Source organism: Xylocopa sonorina, chromosome 7 (genome assembly GCF_050948175.1).
Source record: "Xylocopa sonorina isolate GNS202 chromosome 7, iyXylSono1_principal, whole genome shotgun sequence".
NCBI lineage: Eukaryota > Metazoa > Arthropoda > Insecta > Hymenoptera > Apidae > Xylocopa > Xylocopa sonorina.
In genome coordinates, this window is record NC_135199.1 from 13,637,400 (window position 1) to 13,650,730 (window position 13,331).

At 35.3% G+C, this 13,331-nt stretch overlaps 3 protein-coding genes across 3 annotated transcripts; 1 reads left to right on the forward strand and 2 right to left on the reverse strand.

Moving 5' to 3' along the window:
- Nucleotides 1-1,395: 1,395 nt before the first annotated feature.
- LOC143425633 (actin, clone 403) lies at nt 1,396-3,200 on the reverse strand. Its single transcript, XM_076898589.1, has 4 exons — nt 3,075-3,200; nt 2,614-2,992; nt 2,061-2,296; nt 1,396-1,788 (listed from the first exon to the last, which is right to left on the reverse strand). The coding sequence occupies exons 1-4, from the start codon at nt 3,198-3,200 to the stop codon at nt 1,399-1,401; spliced, it is 1,131 nt and encodes a 376-aa protein (XP_076754704.1). The 3' UTR covers nt 1,396-1,398.
- A 1,468-nt stretch (nt 3,201-4,668) lies between these two features.
- On the reverse strand, nt 4,669-7,394 carry Gcn5 (Gcn5 acetyltransferase). Its single transcript, XM_076897742.1, has 4 exons — nt 6,421-7,394; nt 5,774-6,334; nt 4,958-5,682; nt 4,669-4,874 (listed from the first exon to the last, which is right to left on the reverse strand). Exons 1-4 carry the CDS (start codon nt 7,389-7,391, stop codon nt 4,681-4,683), a joined length of 2,451 nt encoding a protein of 816 aa, XP_076753857.1. The 5' UTR covers nt 7,392-7,394; the 3' UTR covers nt 4,669-4,680.
- Nucleotides 7,395-8,227: 833 nt separating this feature from the next.
- Stc (nuclear transcription factor, X-box binding stc) lies at nt 8,228-13,184 on the forward strand. The gene is made up of 9 exons (XM_076898012.1): nt 8,228-9,795; nt 9,867-10,040; nt 10,108-10,497; nt 10,563-10,844; nt 10,937-11,227; nt 11,300-11,763; nt 11,859-12,389; nt 12,481-12,587; nt 12,713-13,184. Exons 1-9 carry the CDS (start codon nt 8,313-8,315, stop codon nt 12,813-12,815), a joined length of 3,825 nt encoding a protein of 1,274 aa, XP_076754127.1. The 5' UTR covers nt 8,228-8,312; the 3' UTR covers nt 12,816-13,184.
- Nucleotides 13,185-13,331: the final 147 nt, after the last annotated feature.

The window sequence follows — 13,331 nt, forward strand, 5'->3', positions numbered from 1 at the left end:
AGAACTATACGTTCTCGTTAATTCGATCTTACGAGATGGAATTTTTCAGGCATACCAAAGACAGAAAGTAATGTTAGAATTTTAGGTGTATACGCTAAAGTTTGTTAAATATTTTTATTGTAATAACGCGAACATTTTCATTTTCCAACATTATTTGAACTGTTGTCCAACCGTATCGCAATATCACTATGAGAATATATATAATTTACTGTAAAATATTATATATCACCTCTTGTTAAGTTTTGACTATTACGTGTAAATTGTTTCGAAATTTTTAGTGATATCGTTACGACTTTCGAATTAACGAGATTAGGAGAGCCTACGTGAATGTACGTGTACATATAGCATGTGTATACGTTTACCTATTTTGTGCACGCGCGCGTGTATATGTGTATGTAATACATGTATACAACATGCACGGAAATATAAAGAAATGTATATGTATATTTAACTAGATCAATGTACATATGTATAGGGTGGTTCATTTACTTTGAATAAGTTAAATATATATCCAAGTAGGGAGTAAATAGTAAAGAGAAATTGTTTAGTTCGATGGAATTTATTCTGGATAGAATTTATTACCATTAGCAATTAAACCTGTCGCATAAATTGAATGAAACTTTTACAAACTATTATTATTTTGAAGATAAAGCCGAGATATGCTATGTTCCGTATAATTTTATTATGCCGAAAGAAGAAGGAACACGATATCTAAATAAATAACTCTAATATTGAATTAAACAACTTCTTTCGTTCATAATTTTTTATTTTTTTATGGTATTAAAATATCGAAATAAATGAATCGCTTATGTGCGGGCACGAGTGATCGAGTGTGCGAGTGTTTTGCGAAATATATTTATTATATATTGTGTACTATATATAACTATTAAATATAATATAGTACATATATATTTCTATACGTATACAGGTCATTCCGTAAGTAGCGAATCATTTTTAAAATTGCGATGATCTGTTTATGTAATACACATAAAGAAAAAGAGAACTGCTTTACGTTTAAACGAAAGAAGGGGGGAAAAAAAGAGAAGTGAGTAAAAAATGGACTAAAGTAATTTAGAAATGTCACGTTAGGAACTTACAAAATGATCTGTATCTATGTATATAATAGAAATTATAATTTAGGAATAAGAAATGTCAGATAAATAAAATTATTTCGTACAAAAAGAACTTAAAAAATGCTAAAAGTTGACTGTCCTATAAAAAAAAATTTGAAAGTTTCAATAAATATTAGATGGCGCGTTGTGGTGTATATGTATATGTATATATATGTATATGTTTGTATAGAAAGCGAGATTTTCGAGAACGACATAATATTAATTCGTAGCTCTTTAAGTTGGACGGAATGAAATATCTTTTTATCGAAACGTGGAAGAAGAATGATTAAAAACACTTTCTGTGCACGATGGACGGCCCCGACTCGTCGTATTCCTGTTTCGAGATCCACATTTGTTGGAAAGTGCTTAAGCTTGCCAAGATCGAGCCACCGATCCAGACCGAGTATTTCCTTTCCGGAGGTGCAATTATCTTGATCTTCATCGTGGATGGAGCCAGTGCCGTTATTTCCTTCTGCATCCTGTCCGCGATACCTGGATACATGGTGGTACCACCCGATAGGACCGAATTCGCGTATAAATCCTTTCGAATATCGACATCGCACTTCATAATGGAATTGTAAGTCGTTTCGTGTATTCCACAGGATTCCATCCCGAGGAAACTTGGCTGGAACATTGCTTCTGGACACCGGAAACGTTCGTTCCCAATAGTGATCACCTAAATTCAATCTTAATTAGTTCGTTAATTTAAATTGCTCGTTGTGAGAAATTCGTTCTCATTATGCTTGTCAGAATAGTCCATAATTTAAGTTATTTTTTTCATTCTCGCACATGTTATTTAAATCGGAATTATACATACAGTTTTTGTTAACATTATTTCATATATACAAACATATACGAACAAAAACTTATCGCTTTAGGTAATGGAGATATAGCTGGTTCATCTGATTGTTATTCATTGATTAATGATTTTCAGTTAGTTAAAATTACCTGGCCGTCTGGTAATTCATAGCTTTTTTCGAGGGCGCTTGAGCCCGCGGCCGTAGCCATCTCTTGCTGAAAGTCCAATGCAACGTAGCACAATTTTTCCTTAATATCGCGAACGATTTCACGTTCTGCAGTTGTCGTAAAAGAGTATCCTCTTTCGGTTAAAATTTTCATAAGGTAATCGGTCAAATCACGGCCAGCCAAATCCATACGTAAAATTGCATGCGGTAACGCATATCCTAGATCAAACAGGATTTTTCATTCGAAACAGCACATATAATCATCATTCCTCTTAATTAAGTTCACTACCCATGCGAGCGTTTGATCAACGCTAATATATTGATATTATTTATCACATTTATATATTTTGCTATTAAATATAAATTATAGAAAAAGATTTTTACGATAAGAGTTAATATATATACGTGCGCGTATGTATAATTGAAAGAAATTCTATCGATGATAATTTGGAGCGGTGAATGCATACATATGTATGCACTTACCTATATATATACATGTATATACTTACGTGGATACCCAACAGAATAGCACTTACCTTCGTAAATTGGTACTGTGTGTGAAACTCCATCGCCGCTATCTAAAACAATGCCTGTAGTGCGTCCTGAAGCGTAAAGCGATAAAACGGCTTGTATAGCAACATACATCGCAGGAGAATTAAAAGTTTCGAACATAATTTGCGTCATTTTTTCTCGGTTAGCTTTAGGGTTCAAGGGAGCTTCGGTCAAAAGAACTGGATGTTCTTCCGGTGCAATCCTTAGTTCATTATAAAACGTATGATGCCATATTTTTTCCATATCATCCCAATTTGTTACAATCCCGTGTTCGATTGGATATTTAACTGTTAAAACACCTCGTTTGCTTTGCGCTTCATCCCCTACATAGCTATCCTTCTGTCCCATACCAACCATGATTCCCTATACAATAATTTTTTTTTAATTGTTACAATGTAATGTTGATCACATATAATGCAAGAGAAAAAAAGGCAGTTTTTTTTACCTGATATCTAGGTCTTCCAACAATAGAAGGAAATACTGCACGTGGAGCATCGTCTCCTGCAAATCCTGCTTTGCACATTCCTGATCCATTATCTACTACTAAGGCTGCTACGTCGTCGTCACACATTTTATTTTAGACCTATTCGGTTAATTGTATCTTGTACAAGAGAAAACTATAAACTTGTTTGGGTAAAACAAGTAATTTATTTGTTTGACTAGATTTGGCACTACCTCAGTGGAGTATTCGCTCCTCTAATATTGTTTCTGCAGAAGAATGGAGCTGCTTTATATTGATACCCCCTCTTTTACTACCTCTATACATTTATACCCATATTTTAAACAGTCTCTTGTACCTCAAGGAATTAGTGTACATGTAAACTAATATAAATAGGGTATCATTGCTATTTTATAATTGCGAATTAAAGATTCCACACACACACACACACACTCACACGCACGCATACACATTTTCATATTTCTCAAATCGTTTAACATACTTGTTATATCAGCATATAAATAACATTGCGTAAATCAAATTTTACGTATGTATATATATTTTTGAAAGTTAAGTAACCGTTAAGTTTAAGAATAGCACGTCACAGTCCTTTTAGCTGTGTTTAACACAGAAATTGAAATGCATTCAATTCTTTCAATACTTTTTGAGAAAATTTAATTAGTTTTTAATATATGCCAATTAAAGAGAATGTTATTAAATTCCATGATAGATGAGTTTATATGAAGTAGAGCGTATAAAGTACTATTTCCTTGTCTCTTTGACTACATCAAATTTTCGTAACTGAATATAATTTGGACCATAACATATTTTATTGGTACCAGATTAAACAACTATTATATTAAATCCTGTTTCTCTGAACAAAAGTGAAATCAACTTCCAAGAGTTCATTGAACGCAAAAACGTACTTGTTAGATTTACACAAGAGTTAAAAAATGTCTAATACAAAAATTAGAAATATAAATTTATGTATATAAAATTGTAATTTTTTTTAAATGATATTGAACAGCATTTCTTCTTTCCACGTATGTTAGAAAAGTTCATGTATTACTAAAAATACCTATGCTTATATCTTTATCCATATGAAAATAACTTTATTACAATTGTATTGAAAAAAAGTGTATCGTAAACGTTTATTTTCATTTTGTTTTTATATTGTTTGAATTATATTAAAGATAATATTACTTTTGTACTTGCAGAAACTATAAATTCCAGTTTGCTAAGACTGCCAGAATTAACGCATTTTAAAGATTCACCGTTCCATAGAATGACCACTATGCAGAATCTCATTATAATCGGTGTATTACATTCGTTAATTAACTGTTCGGCTAATGCTTATAATTAGGCCGTGAAATTAAGTACCTAGTTTAATTTTAATTTGCCGTATATCCTACTTCTAACCGTTTCTTTGGGTGCGAATCTGCACCCAGCAAGCACTCTTTTGGTATATTTGGTACTATCCAGAATTATGAAATTAATGAGAATGTAGATCGCGTGCACGTATGTAAATAAAATAATATTTAAGTTAATAACTCTGTTAACAAATAACAAATAACGTGTATATACATAGAGGTACATATAATTTCTAAAAACTTTATTTATCCCACAGACCAATCTCTTTCATTCGTGTTTGGAAATACTTTTCCAAAGCGTTAGCACATCGATAGTATTCGGTGTCGGGACTATTATACAAACGGCAATTGGTAAAAATTCGTGTCATATCCGCGATGAATAATCTTCTTGTAACGTAATATCTAGCTTTCAGTCGGTCGGTCATGGTTTTCAGGTCTGAAAAATGAAAATGTAATGTTCATTTTCCACCAGTTTGCATAATTACGTATCGTATTTTGATTATGCGAAACGATACCTACCCATTGGATACTTAATGTGATCATAATAATCCGGTACATCATTTTTATCTACCGGCTTTAAAAATGGCCAGGCTGTGCTATGATTTTTAACACTGTTTAAAACATTTTTTAATGCATTGTACAGGGAATCGGTGATGTCCAAGCACGCCTCCATCGGTTCCGGCCCTTGAGTTCCTTTGGCTACACCTCTAGTTCTTGTCTGGGCATAACTTTTCCAACCAGTTTCACGAATACCAGGAATTGATTCCACCGGAATACCTCTGACACCTTCTTTGAAACAAGTTAAACCAGGATGAACTTTTTGTATTTCCTGCTGCCTCTGACGAATTAGCTTTTTAATAATTTCCTTCTGTTTCCGTATCACAGCCGTAAATTCGGTATACACGATTTTCGCGTTCAATTCGCAATGCATTAATGTCGCAGCTTCATAATCTTTAATATACCCTTGATGTATCGAACGAGGTAATTTAATATTTTTACTGAATCCTTGCTTTTTGAAATATCCGATTGCAAATTCATCGGCGAACGTAAGGAAGTGTAATATGTTATTCTTGATGTGATAATCTTTAAGCATGTTCATTAAATGTGTACCGTAGCCTTTAACTTGTTCTTCGCTCGTAAGGGCACAGAATACAATCTCTGTAAAGCCCTGAGTAGGAAACATTCGGAAACAGATACCACCAATCGGTCGACCGTCTTTTATTAAAGCCAATGTTTTGTGCTTCCTTCAAGAAAAATTTATATATGTATATACATATATATATATATAGTTATGGCGATAGGAAATTAGTTAATTCTATCGTGTGGAATACTTACGGATCGAAAGCCAGTTGAGATATATACTCTTTTGGCATTTTCGGTAACTGATGGCTAAACACGTTATGCAGTCCAATTAGCCAAAGCATTGTTTGCTTAGAAACAGGCTGTGTCAAACTGTTCCCAATTATGTGGAATTCTATTATCTTTTTGCTTTCCTCGATCTTAGCAGTTTCGTCTCGCGGGGCATTCGGAGGAAACACTGCGTCGGGTCCGCACATATAATTAGGATCGTTTATTGTTGCTACAATTTCAGCAACTGCCTCTTCCGGTAAATCTTCAAAAATTTCTTCGTTTTTCCTCCTTTTCACATCTGAACGCCCTTCAGAGTGGGATCTTTTTTCGTGAATCTTTTTCATACCAGAACTAATGTTAATCGTTGTGTAGTTATCTTTATCGTTTGGTGGAACGGTAACCTTCTCAAATTCACCTGTTCTTCTTCCTTGATTCGCTTTTGATTCTAACGCAGTTTGCAAATAAGTAGGAGGCACTTGCTTAAAATCAGGGTCCCAGATCGGCGAACTGTCCGAATAAATCTCTGCTTCCAGCATCGATAGGAATCTTAAATGGAATAAAAGTATTTCGTATCTTACCGTTCGAATGAAATAAATAATATTAATAGAAGAAGAATAGAAATTTATACGTACTTTGGGAAATGCGTCAATACGATTACTCTTTTTTCAGGTGCCAATTTATCTCGTTCGCTATGACATTTATCGAGCAATTGTCTCGAAACTGGTTTAAAAACAGCCTGTACGAACGTTCGTCCAAAAACCAGAGACGTATCGTAATGAGGTAACGAATCGCAAAATGCTGGTATATGACAAAATACTAGCCAACGAGTATGATTAATTTTATAAGCAGGAGCTTCTTCCGCAGTAATCGTGCCTCTTCTAGCACCAAGTGGGTCGAAATTCCAGTGGTTCAAACAGTGCAAGAACATCTTTGCCATATCGCACATAGCTTGCATATCCCTCTGCGGTAGATGACCATACTTATAAGCAACAAAATTCATTACCGCTTTCGCTATGCTAGGTCGTTCGAACGGCGGTTGTCCTAATGGACCTTCTATAGTCGGTTTCGTCATGGATTGTATACATTTCCTTAAAAGTTTGTACAAATAGAAATAAACTTTTTTCGTATCGGGATCCTCCTCTTTTTGTAATCCTAGAAAAATATTGTCCGCATCTATGACCATGCACAACAATTTGTTAATTTCTTCTTCCGACTGGTTGGTCAAATGCGATACATGGTTCTCTAAAACGTGAGTGCAACTTTTACACGGATCGAAAAAATTTATAACAGGTTCCTGCGTATCGCTTTTCAGTGGTTTGGTTAACAGCTGAGAATTTTTCCACCCGATACACTTGCAATCCTCCGCTTTACACGCGCTATAAGTTGCTATTTTCAATATCTTCTTCATTTGCGGCAAATTTAACATCTGTTGCTTTCTTTGTTGTATCCTTTGGAGATTGTTTTGTCTGCTACTTTGTTCTTGTGGCCTAGCTGTATTTGGTTCTCTACTATTTCCTGCGTGTTGAGACGTGTTAGTCACGTTCTGGCCACTTTCGTCCAACGATTGTAGGGTCGAATTACAGTTTCCTTCGTCGGTTGCCATATTTTTATACTAAAAAAGGATTAGGGGATGAAAGTGAATCTGTCAGAATTGTGAATGAAATTAGAATTTGATACATGTAATAGAAACGGATAAATCTTACTTTGGGGTGTAGAAAAATTTTTATGTCCTTTGATAATACTCGATCAGCTGAATTCAAAAGTATAAGTCTCTTAAGTTTACGAATACACGGATTACGAAGGTTACGACGAGTACACAAAACTAAGCGTTCCTAGGTATATTTTGGAGGTTAGGAGATCACCAATATTGACTTTTACACATAATTTGATTGGTTCGTTCATATTTAATGATTTTCACCTAGTAATTCTCAATTAATTCGTAGCCTCTTAAAATAGAATTCAATTCGAAAATAGATAGATACGATGTAAATACTCTGTTAATCTATTGTTTCGTATTGATAAAGTTTGAAATGTTCGACGCATACAAATGTTCCTGTTCGTGTAATCTGCATCACGGTACAGATTCCCCTAGGCTGACTAGGAACAAGTGTAAGTTTGGTTCGTATCTTCTTATTCGGGTTTGATAAGCCTCGAGTAGAGAAATCCCTTCTACGACATTTACAATAATTGTGCAACATCAATCGAATATTGGATTGTCTTCTGGTACAGTAGTAGCATTTCTAACCAGTTATCTGTACTCTTTTCGAATTTCTTTGAGAACAGTTGACGGCGTATATATTGCGCGTATGCATGTGCATATGTCCCGAGACTTGATAGTCGAATAAAATGAAAGATTTATAAGGATACAATTTAACCATATTTTTCGGCTCTATTCATTCCAGGAATTATTCGATTCTATCGTAGGAGAGTTCGAAGCATAATCGTGCCTTTGTTAGAACGGATTCTAATTCTGACGGAGACAGAGACAGCATTTCTGAAATATACACGTGAAGTTGGACAAATTATGGCTACTTGGGATGGTTCTTATTCCGGGCCAGACGACCAAAATTATTACGTCTACCCCGATCAGAATGCCTCCGAATCTGCACCGAGAAACTGGACATTTTTTCCTAACGATATAAACAATGATTATTACCGACCCAATGGTGAGTTCTATCTACAAAACGAACGCACATTCGAGCAGAGTGATCCAAACGCGTTCTACCATACGAACGCAAATGTTATACCAAACTTATTAACAAACACTAATAGTTATTGCGAAACTGTAACAAGCCCGATAGATAATGCTCAAGTGTTAACTAGCAGAGAGTATTTTCCAAATGTCGTTAAATCCGAACAACAATACTACGTACCTGAAGATAGCTCCTGGAAACATAATTATCATTTGAAGCAAGATAAATCGAAACAGAACTTTACCAGGGTATTCAAGGAAGTTAAAAACGGTGTAGCTAACAAGTCAAATTTGCATGTTATGGCTGAGGAATTTGTGCCGAATAATAAAGCGTCCGATGAAAATGATAGAAGAGACGAATCGCAAGATACAAAATCTATCAACCGTGCAAATTCTTCTGTCAAAGATAGCGCCGGAAATTCAGATAAATATTTGTTTTCCAACGCTAATAGACACGAAAGGAAGTACGGTAATAAAAGGAATCTAAATTATAAGCCGAAAGAAGAACAGCAGGATAGATACTGCAAGAGAAATGGTTATAAAAATTTCTATCAGCAACAAGGTAAAGCTTCTCATAAATTTCAAGGTAACAAGTACTTTACCAATAAGTGTTATTCAGATCAGTCGCAAGTAAATCTAAAAGGTATAAACGAGGAGGGTTCGAACAAACATAGAGTGGATAATAGCGTCGCTTGCGGTAGCAAAAGCATTTCTGCGATAAATTCGAGTAAAGGCGAATCGTCTATTAGCGATGTAAATTCGTACAAGTGTAAGAATTTATCGGATACTAATGGCCAAAGACTTGTAGCGAATAATAAAAGTATACAAGATGAACAAAGTGTACAACAGCCAAACAATCATATTAAGCAATTCGCATACAATTATTCTGACCTAAAACAGTCCTACGGTAATCATAGAAACGTAAAGAAGTATCGATACAACGGTAGATATAATAGGGAAGAAAATTCTTGTAAAGAGAGGCGACGTCCTTATCAGGCGTACGGTACAGAAAATGATAGCAAAGAGGATAAATTCAAGGTAGAGTCAGACCAGAATAGGAAGTGCGACGAATCCAAAGAGTATCTTAACAATGAAATCGGAGTTGAATCGAAAGAAACAAATGAGAAAAGGCACAATTATAACGGATCCGGAGAGCATGATAAAGAAGGTGCAACAGGGATAAAAGAGAAAGCTAAAATGAAATATTGTGAACCTGAAAACAAAGAGAAGGGTAACGAACGCTGGAGATATAAAAAAGAAGTTAATGAAAGAATTTATACTCAAAAACGGCGGCAAACTAGAAAATTACTAGTTGGTAAGTAGGAAAAGTTAACAATATTAAACAATAATAACATTAATAGAATATTCCATTATTCTGTTACGCAGACGATGATGCAAGTCAGAGAGAGAGATTAACAGATCAGTTGAACAGAGGACAGTTGGAATGTTTAGTATGTTGCGAATATATTAAACAGAACGATTACATTTGGTCGTGTTCCAATTGTTATCACGTTTTGCACTTAAAATGCATTAAAAAGTGGGCGAAATCGTCGCAAGCAGGTAAATAGTTAACACGGAATAATTTTTTCATATATATTTGTTAAAACTGATGACTGTATTGTTTCAGAGAACGGTTGGAGATGTCCAGCATGTCAAAATGTAAATTTAATCATTCCCGAGGACTATTTCTGTTTTTGTGGAAAGACAAAAGCACCAGAGTGGAATCGTAGAGACGTCGCACACTCTTGCGGTGAAACTTGTGGTAGAACATTATCAAAGAATAGTTGCCCTCACAAATGCACCCTTCTATGTCATCCAGGATCTTGTCCGCAATGTACAGCAATGGTAACAAAATATTGTGGCTGTGGAAAAACTTCGCAAACGGTACAATGTAGTACACATAAATTGTTGTTGTGCGACTCTATATGTGATAAAGATTTAAATTGTGGCAGACATAAATGCGAAGCTAATTGTCATTACGGGGAATGTGGGAATTGTGAGAAAACCATAACTCAAGGTAGGATAATTTATTTACGCAAATGTGTAACGCGTTCGGTTACTGTAATGAATTCATATTTTCAGTATGTCATTGCGGTAAGAACACCAGGGAAGTAACTTGTCAGAGTGATGTTTCGTTTACGTATTCTTGTGAAAATGTCTGCGGTAAATTGCTAGACTGTGGCAATCATACTTGTAAAAAAATATGTCACACAGATGCTTGCGAACCTTGCTCTCTAAGCGTCGAGAAAATAACGACTTGCTGTTGTGGACAAACACCGTTAACGGATAAAAGGCAAAGTTGTTTAGATTCAATTCCTGTTTGTGACAAAATATGTTCGAAAAATTTGAAGTGTGGCCAACCCAGTGAGTATCGCAAACTGAAGACGTAAAAATGAATTGCTTGACAGAAAATTGATATAGCATAATATATACGAGTATGTATAAATTATCTACAGACAATCCTCACAAATGTAGAGCAAAGTGTCATCAAGGAGATTGCCCTGCTTGTGATTTAACTACCGATGTCAAATGTCGTTGCGGGAATATGGATAGGGAAATAGCTTGTAAGGATTTAACATCGAAAGCTGACGATGCACGATGTGAGAAAAGGTGCACGAAGAAAAGATCATGCGGCAAGCATAAATGTAATCAGCTGTGTTGCATAGAGATAGAGCATATTTGTCCATTAATTTGTTCTAAAACGTTAAGCTGCGGTAGGCACAGATGCGAACAAAGTTGCCATAAAGGTATGAATTGATATTTTTTCTAGATAAAGAGAATAGGAAAGTCACATCGGATTAATATATATGTAACTACAGGAAGATGTCAGCCTTGTTGGCATAGTAGTTTCGATGAATTATACTGTGAATGTGGAGCGTCTGTGATATATCCTCCAGTTCCCTGCGGTACGAGAAGACCTACTTGTGATAGACCTTGCTCTCGTCCGCGCGCCTGTGGGCACGAAGTATTGCATAATTGTCATAGCGAGCCCACCTGTCCTCCTTGTACTGTTCTTACTCAAAGATGGTGCCATGGCAAACACGAGCTGCGAAAGGCTGTTCCGTGTCATTTAAACGAACTTTCATGCGGCTTGCCGTGCAACAAACCTATATCTTGCGGTAGGCACAAGTGTATCACTATTTGTCATTCTGGACCCTGTGAAAAGCCAGGACAACAATGTTCTCAACCGTGCACTACTCCAAGGGAAATGTGCGGACATATATGCGCAGCACCGTGCCACGAGGGTAAATGTCCAGATACGCCGTGCAAGGAAATGGTTAAGGTAATTTAATATCACGTCTCCGTATCTATGGATTTTCATTATTCATCGTGTGGATCTTCTCATTTAATTCGTACGTCTATCGAACTCCTGCGCAGGTGACATGCCAGTGTGGACACAGAACCATGTCTCGCGTGTGTGCCGAAAATTCCAAGGAATATCAGAGAATAGCAAGCAGTATATTAGCTAGTAAAATGGCTGACATGCAACTAGGACATTCTATCAATTTGGAAGAAGTATTCGGTCTAGGGGCAAAGAAGCAAAATCAATTGAAAACTTTAGAATGCAACGATGAATGTAAAATAATAGAAAGAAATAGGAGATTGGCGTTGGGTTTGCAGATTGTCAATCCAGATTTAGGTGGGAAATTAATGCCCAGGTATAGCGATTTTATGAAACAATGGGCTAAAAAAGATCCGCATTTTTGCCAAATGGTGCATGAAAAATTAACAGAGTTGGTTCAATTGGCAAAAACTTCTAAGCAAAAATCGCGCAGCTATTCCTTTGATAGTATGAATAAGGACAAGCGTCATTTCGTTCACGAGTCTTGCGAACATTTCGGTTGCGAGAGTCAAGCTTATGATCAGGAACCAAAAAGAAACGTTGTTGCAACTGCTGTAAAAGATAAGGTAATATCCTTTTATTTATTTCTTTTCTTTTTCTTTGTAATATTAAAATCCTCCCACATTTTTTTTTTTTTTACCACGATGTTTATTACAGTGTTGGTTACCAAGCTATAGTTTATTAGAAATTATACAACGAGAGAATGGTCAGAGAAAAGTACCAGGTCCCATGTTAAATACTTTAAGAACCGACGGATCTGTAAAGTAAGTGCTTTGTCTGTGTTGTTCTCTAATGCGAAATCTCACGGATCTTTTAATGATTACGTATAATACGCTTCGCCTTTAATATTCGCATTTAGCATATCGTTTCTTTCCCATTTAATTTTCAGAACGATATTATCACTGCCCACGAAAAAAATCCAAAAATTAGAAACATCGTTTAATGTAAAAAACGCTGAACCAGAAATAGATTACTTTGATTATCAAGGTTAAAGTCAGGTAAACTGCCGTATTACGTGAAGTACAAGTGATATAAAGGGAATTAATATCACGTGATTGGCAAAAATGTTCTTAAATATAACGGATTAATTAAACATTTTAATAATACTTATTCTTTGAAAAATATAGCCTCCAGTATGATTTTAATCATTCTTAGATGTTAGTGTATTGAAAAGTAACAATGAAAATTCTTCTTAATTAAATTTCGATATAAAGGAAGTAGTAAAATTCGTGGATTTCTGCTTGAAGAAAGATACGAGAAACATTATTCTACACTGCTTACGATACTACGGGTTTACTTGTAAGGTTATTAAAGTATGTGGAAAATGTAGATGAGAATATAATAAAAGAAGCGTTTGCTGATTTCTGACTTTTATTTCCATCTAGAAGTTTTTCCTCGGAAGAAAAATAAGTGTTTCGTAGACATCTTAGATACAAATTTGTCGCTCGCTCGCTCGCTATTCGAAGTCATATTTCAAGAATAAATATTTGAAGTGTGCAACGGAAGAA

Excerpts from the sequence above, each read along its gene's own strand:
- LOC143425633 (XM_076898589.1), bottom strand. The coding sequence starts at position 3,200 with ATGTGTGACGACGACGTAGCAGCCTTAGTAGTAGATAATGGATCAGGA. Across the intron at positions 2,993-3,074 it reads TTGGAAGACCTAGATATCAG|GGAATCATGGTTGGTATGGG; the intron begins GTAAAAAAAACT and ends ATTATTGTATAG. Across the intron at positions 2,297-2,613 it reads CACAGTACCAATTTACGAAG|GATATGCGTTACCGCATGCA; the intron begins GTAAGTGCTATT and ends TGTTTGATCTAG.
- Gcn5 (XM_076897742.1), bottom strand. The coding sequence starts at position 7,391 with ATGGCAACCGACGAAGGAAACTGTAATTCGACCCTACAATCGTTGGAC. Across the intron at positions 6,335-6,420 it reads GTATTGACGCATTTCCCAAA|ATTCCTATCGATGCTGGAAG; the intron begins GTACGTATAAAT and ends ATTCCATTTAAG. Across the intron at positions 4,875-4,957 it reads TCACATTAAGTATCCAATGG|ACCTGAAAACCATGACCGAC; the intron begins GTAGGTATCGTT and ends TTCATTTTTCAG.
- Stc (XM_076898012.1), top strand. The coding sequence starts at position 8,313 with ATGGCTACTTGGGATGGTTCTTATTCCGGGCCAGACGACCAAAATTAT. Across the intron at positions 10,498-10,562 it reads TGAGAAAACCATAACTCAAG|TATGTCATTGCGGTAAGAAC; the intron begins GTAGGATAATTT and ends TCATATTTTCAG. Across the intron at positions 12,390-12,480 it reads CAACTGCTGTAAAAGATAAG|TGTTGGTTACCAAGCTATAG; the intron begins GTAATATCCTTT and ends TGTTTATTACAG.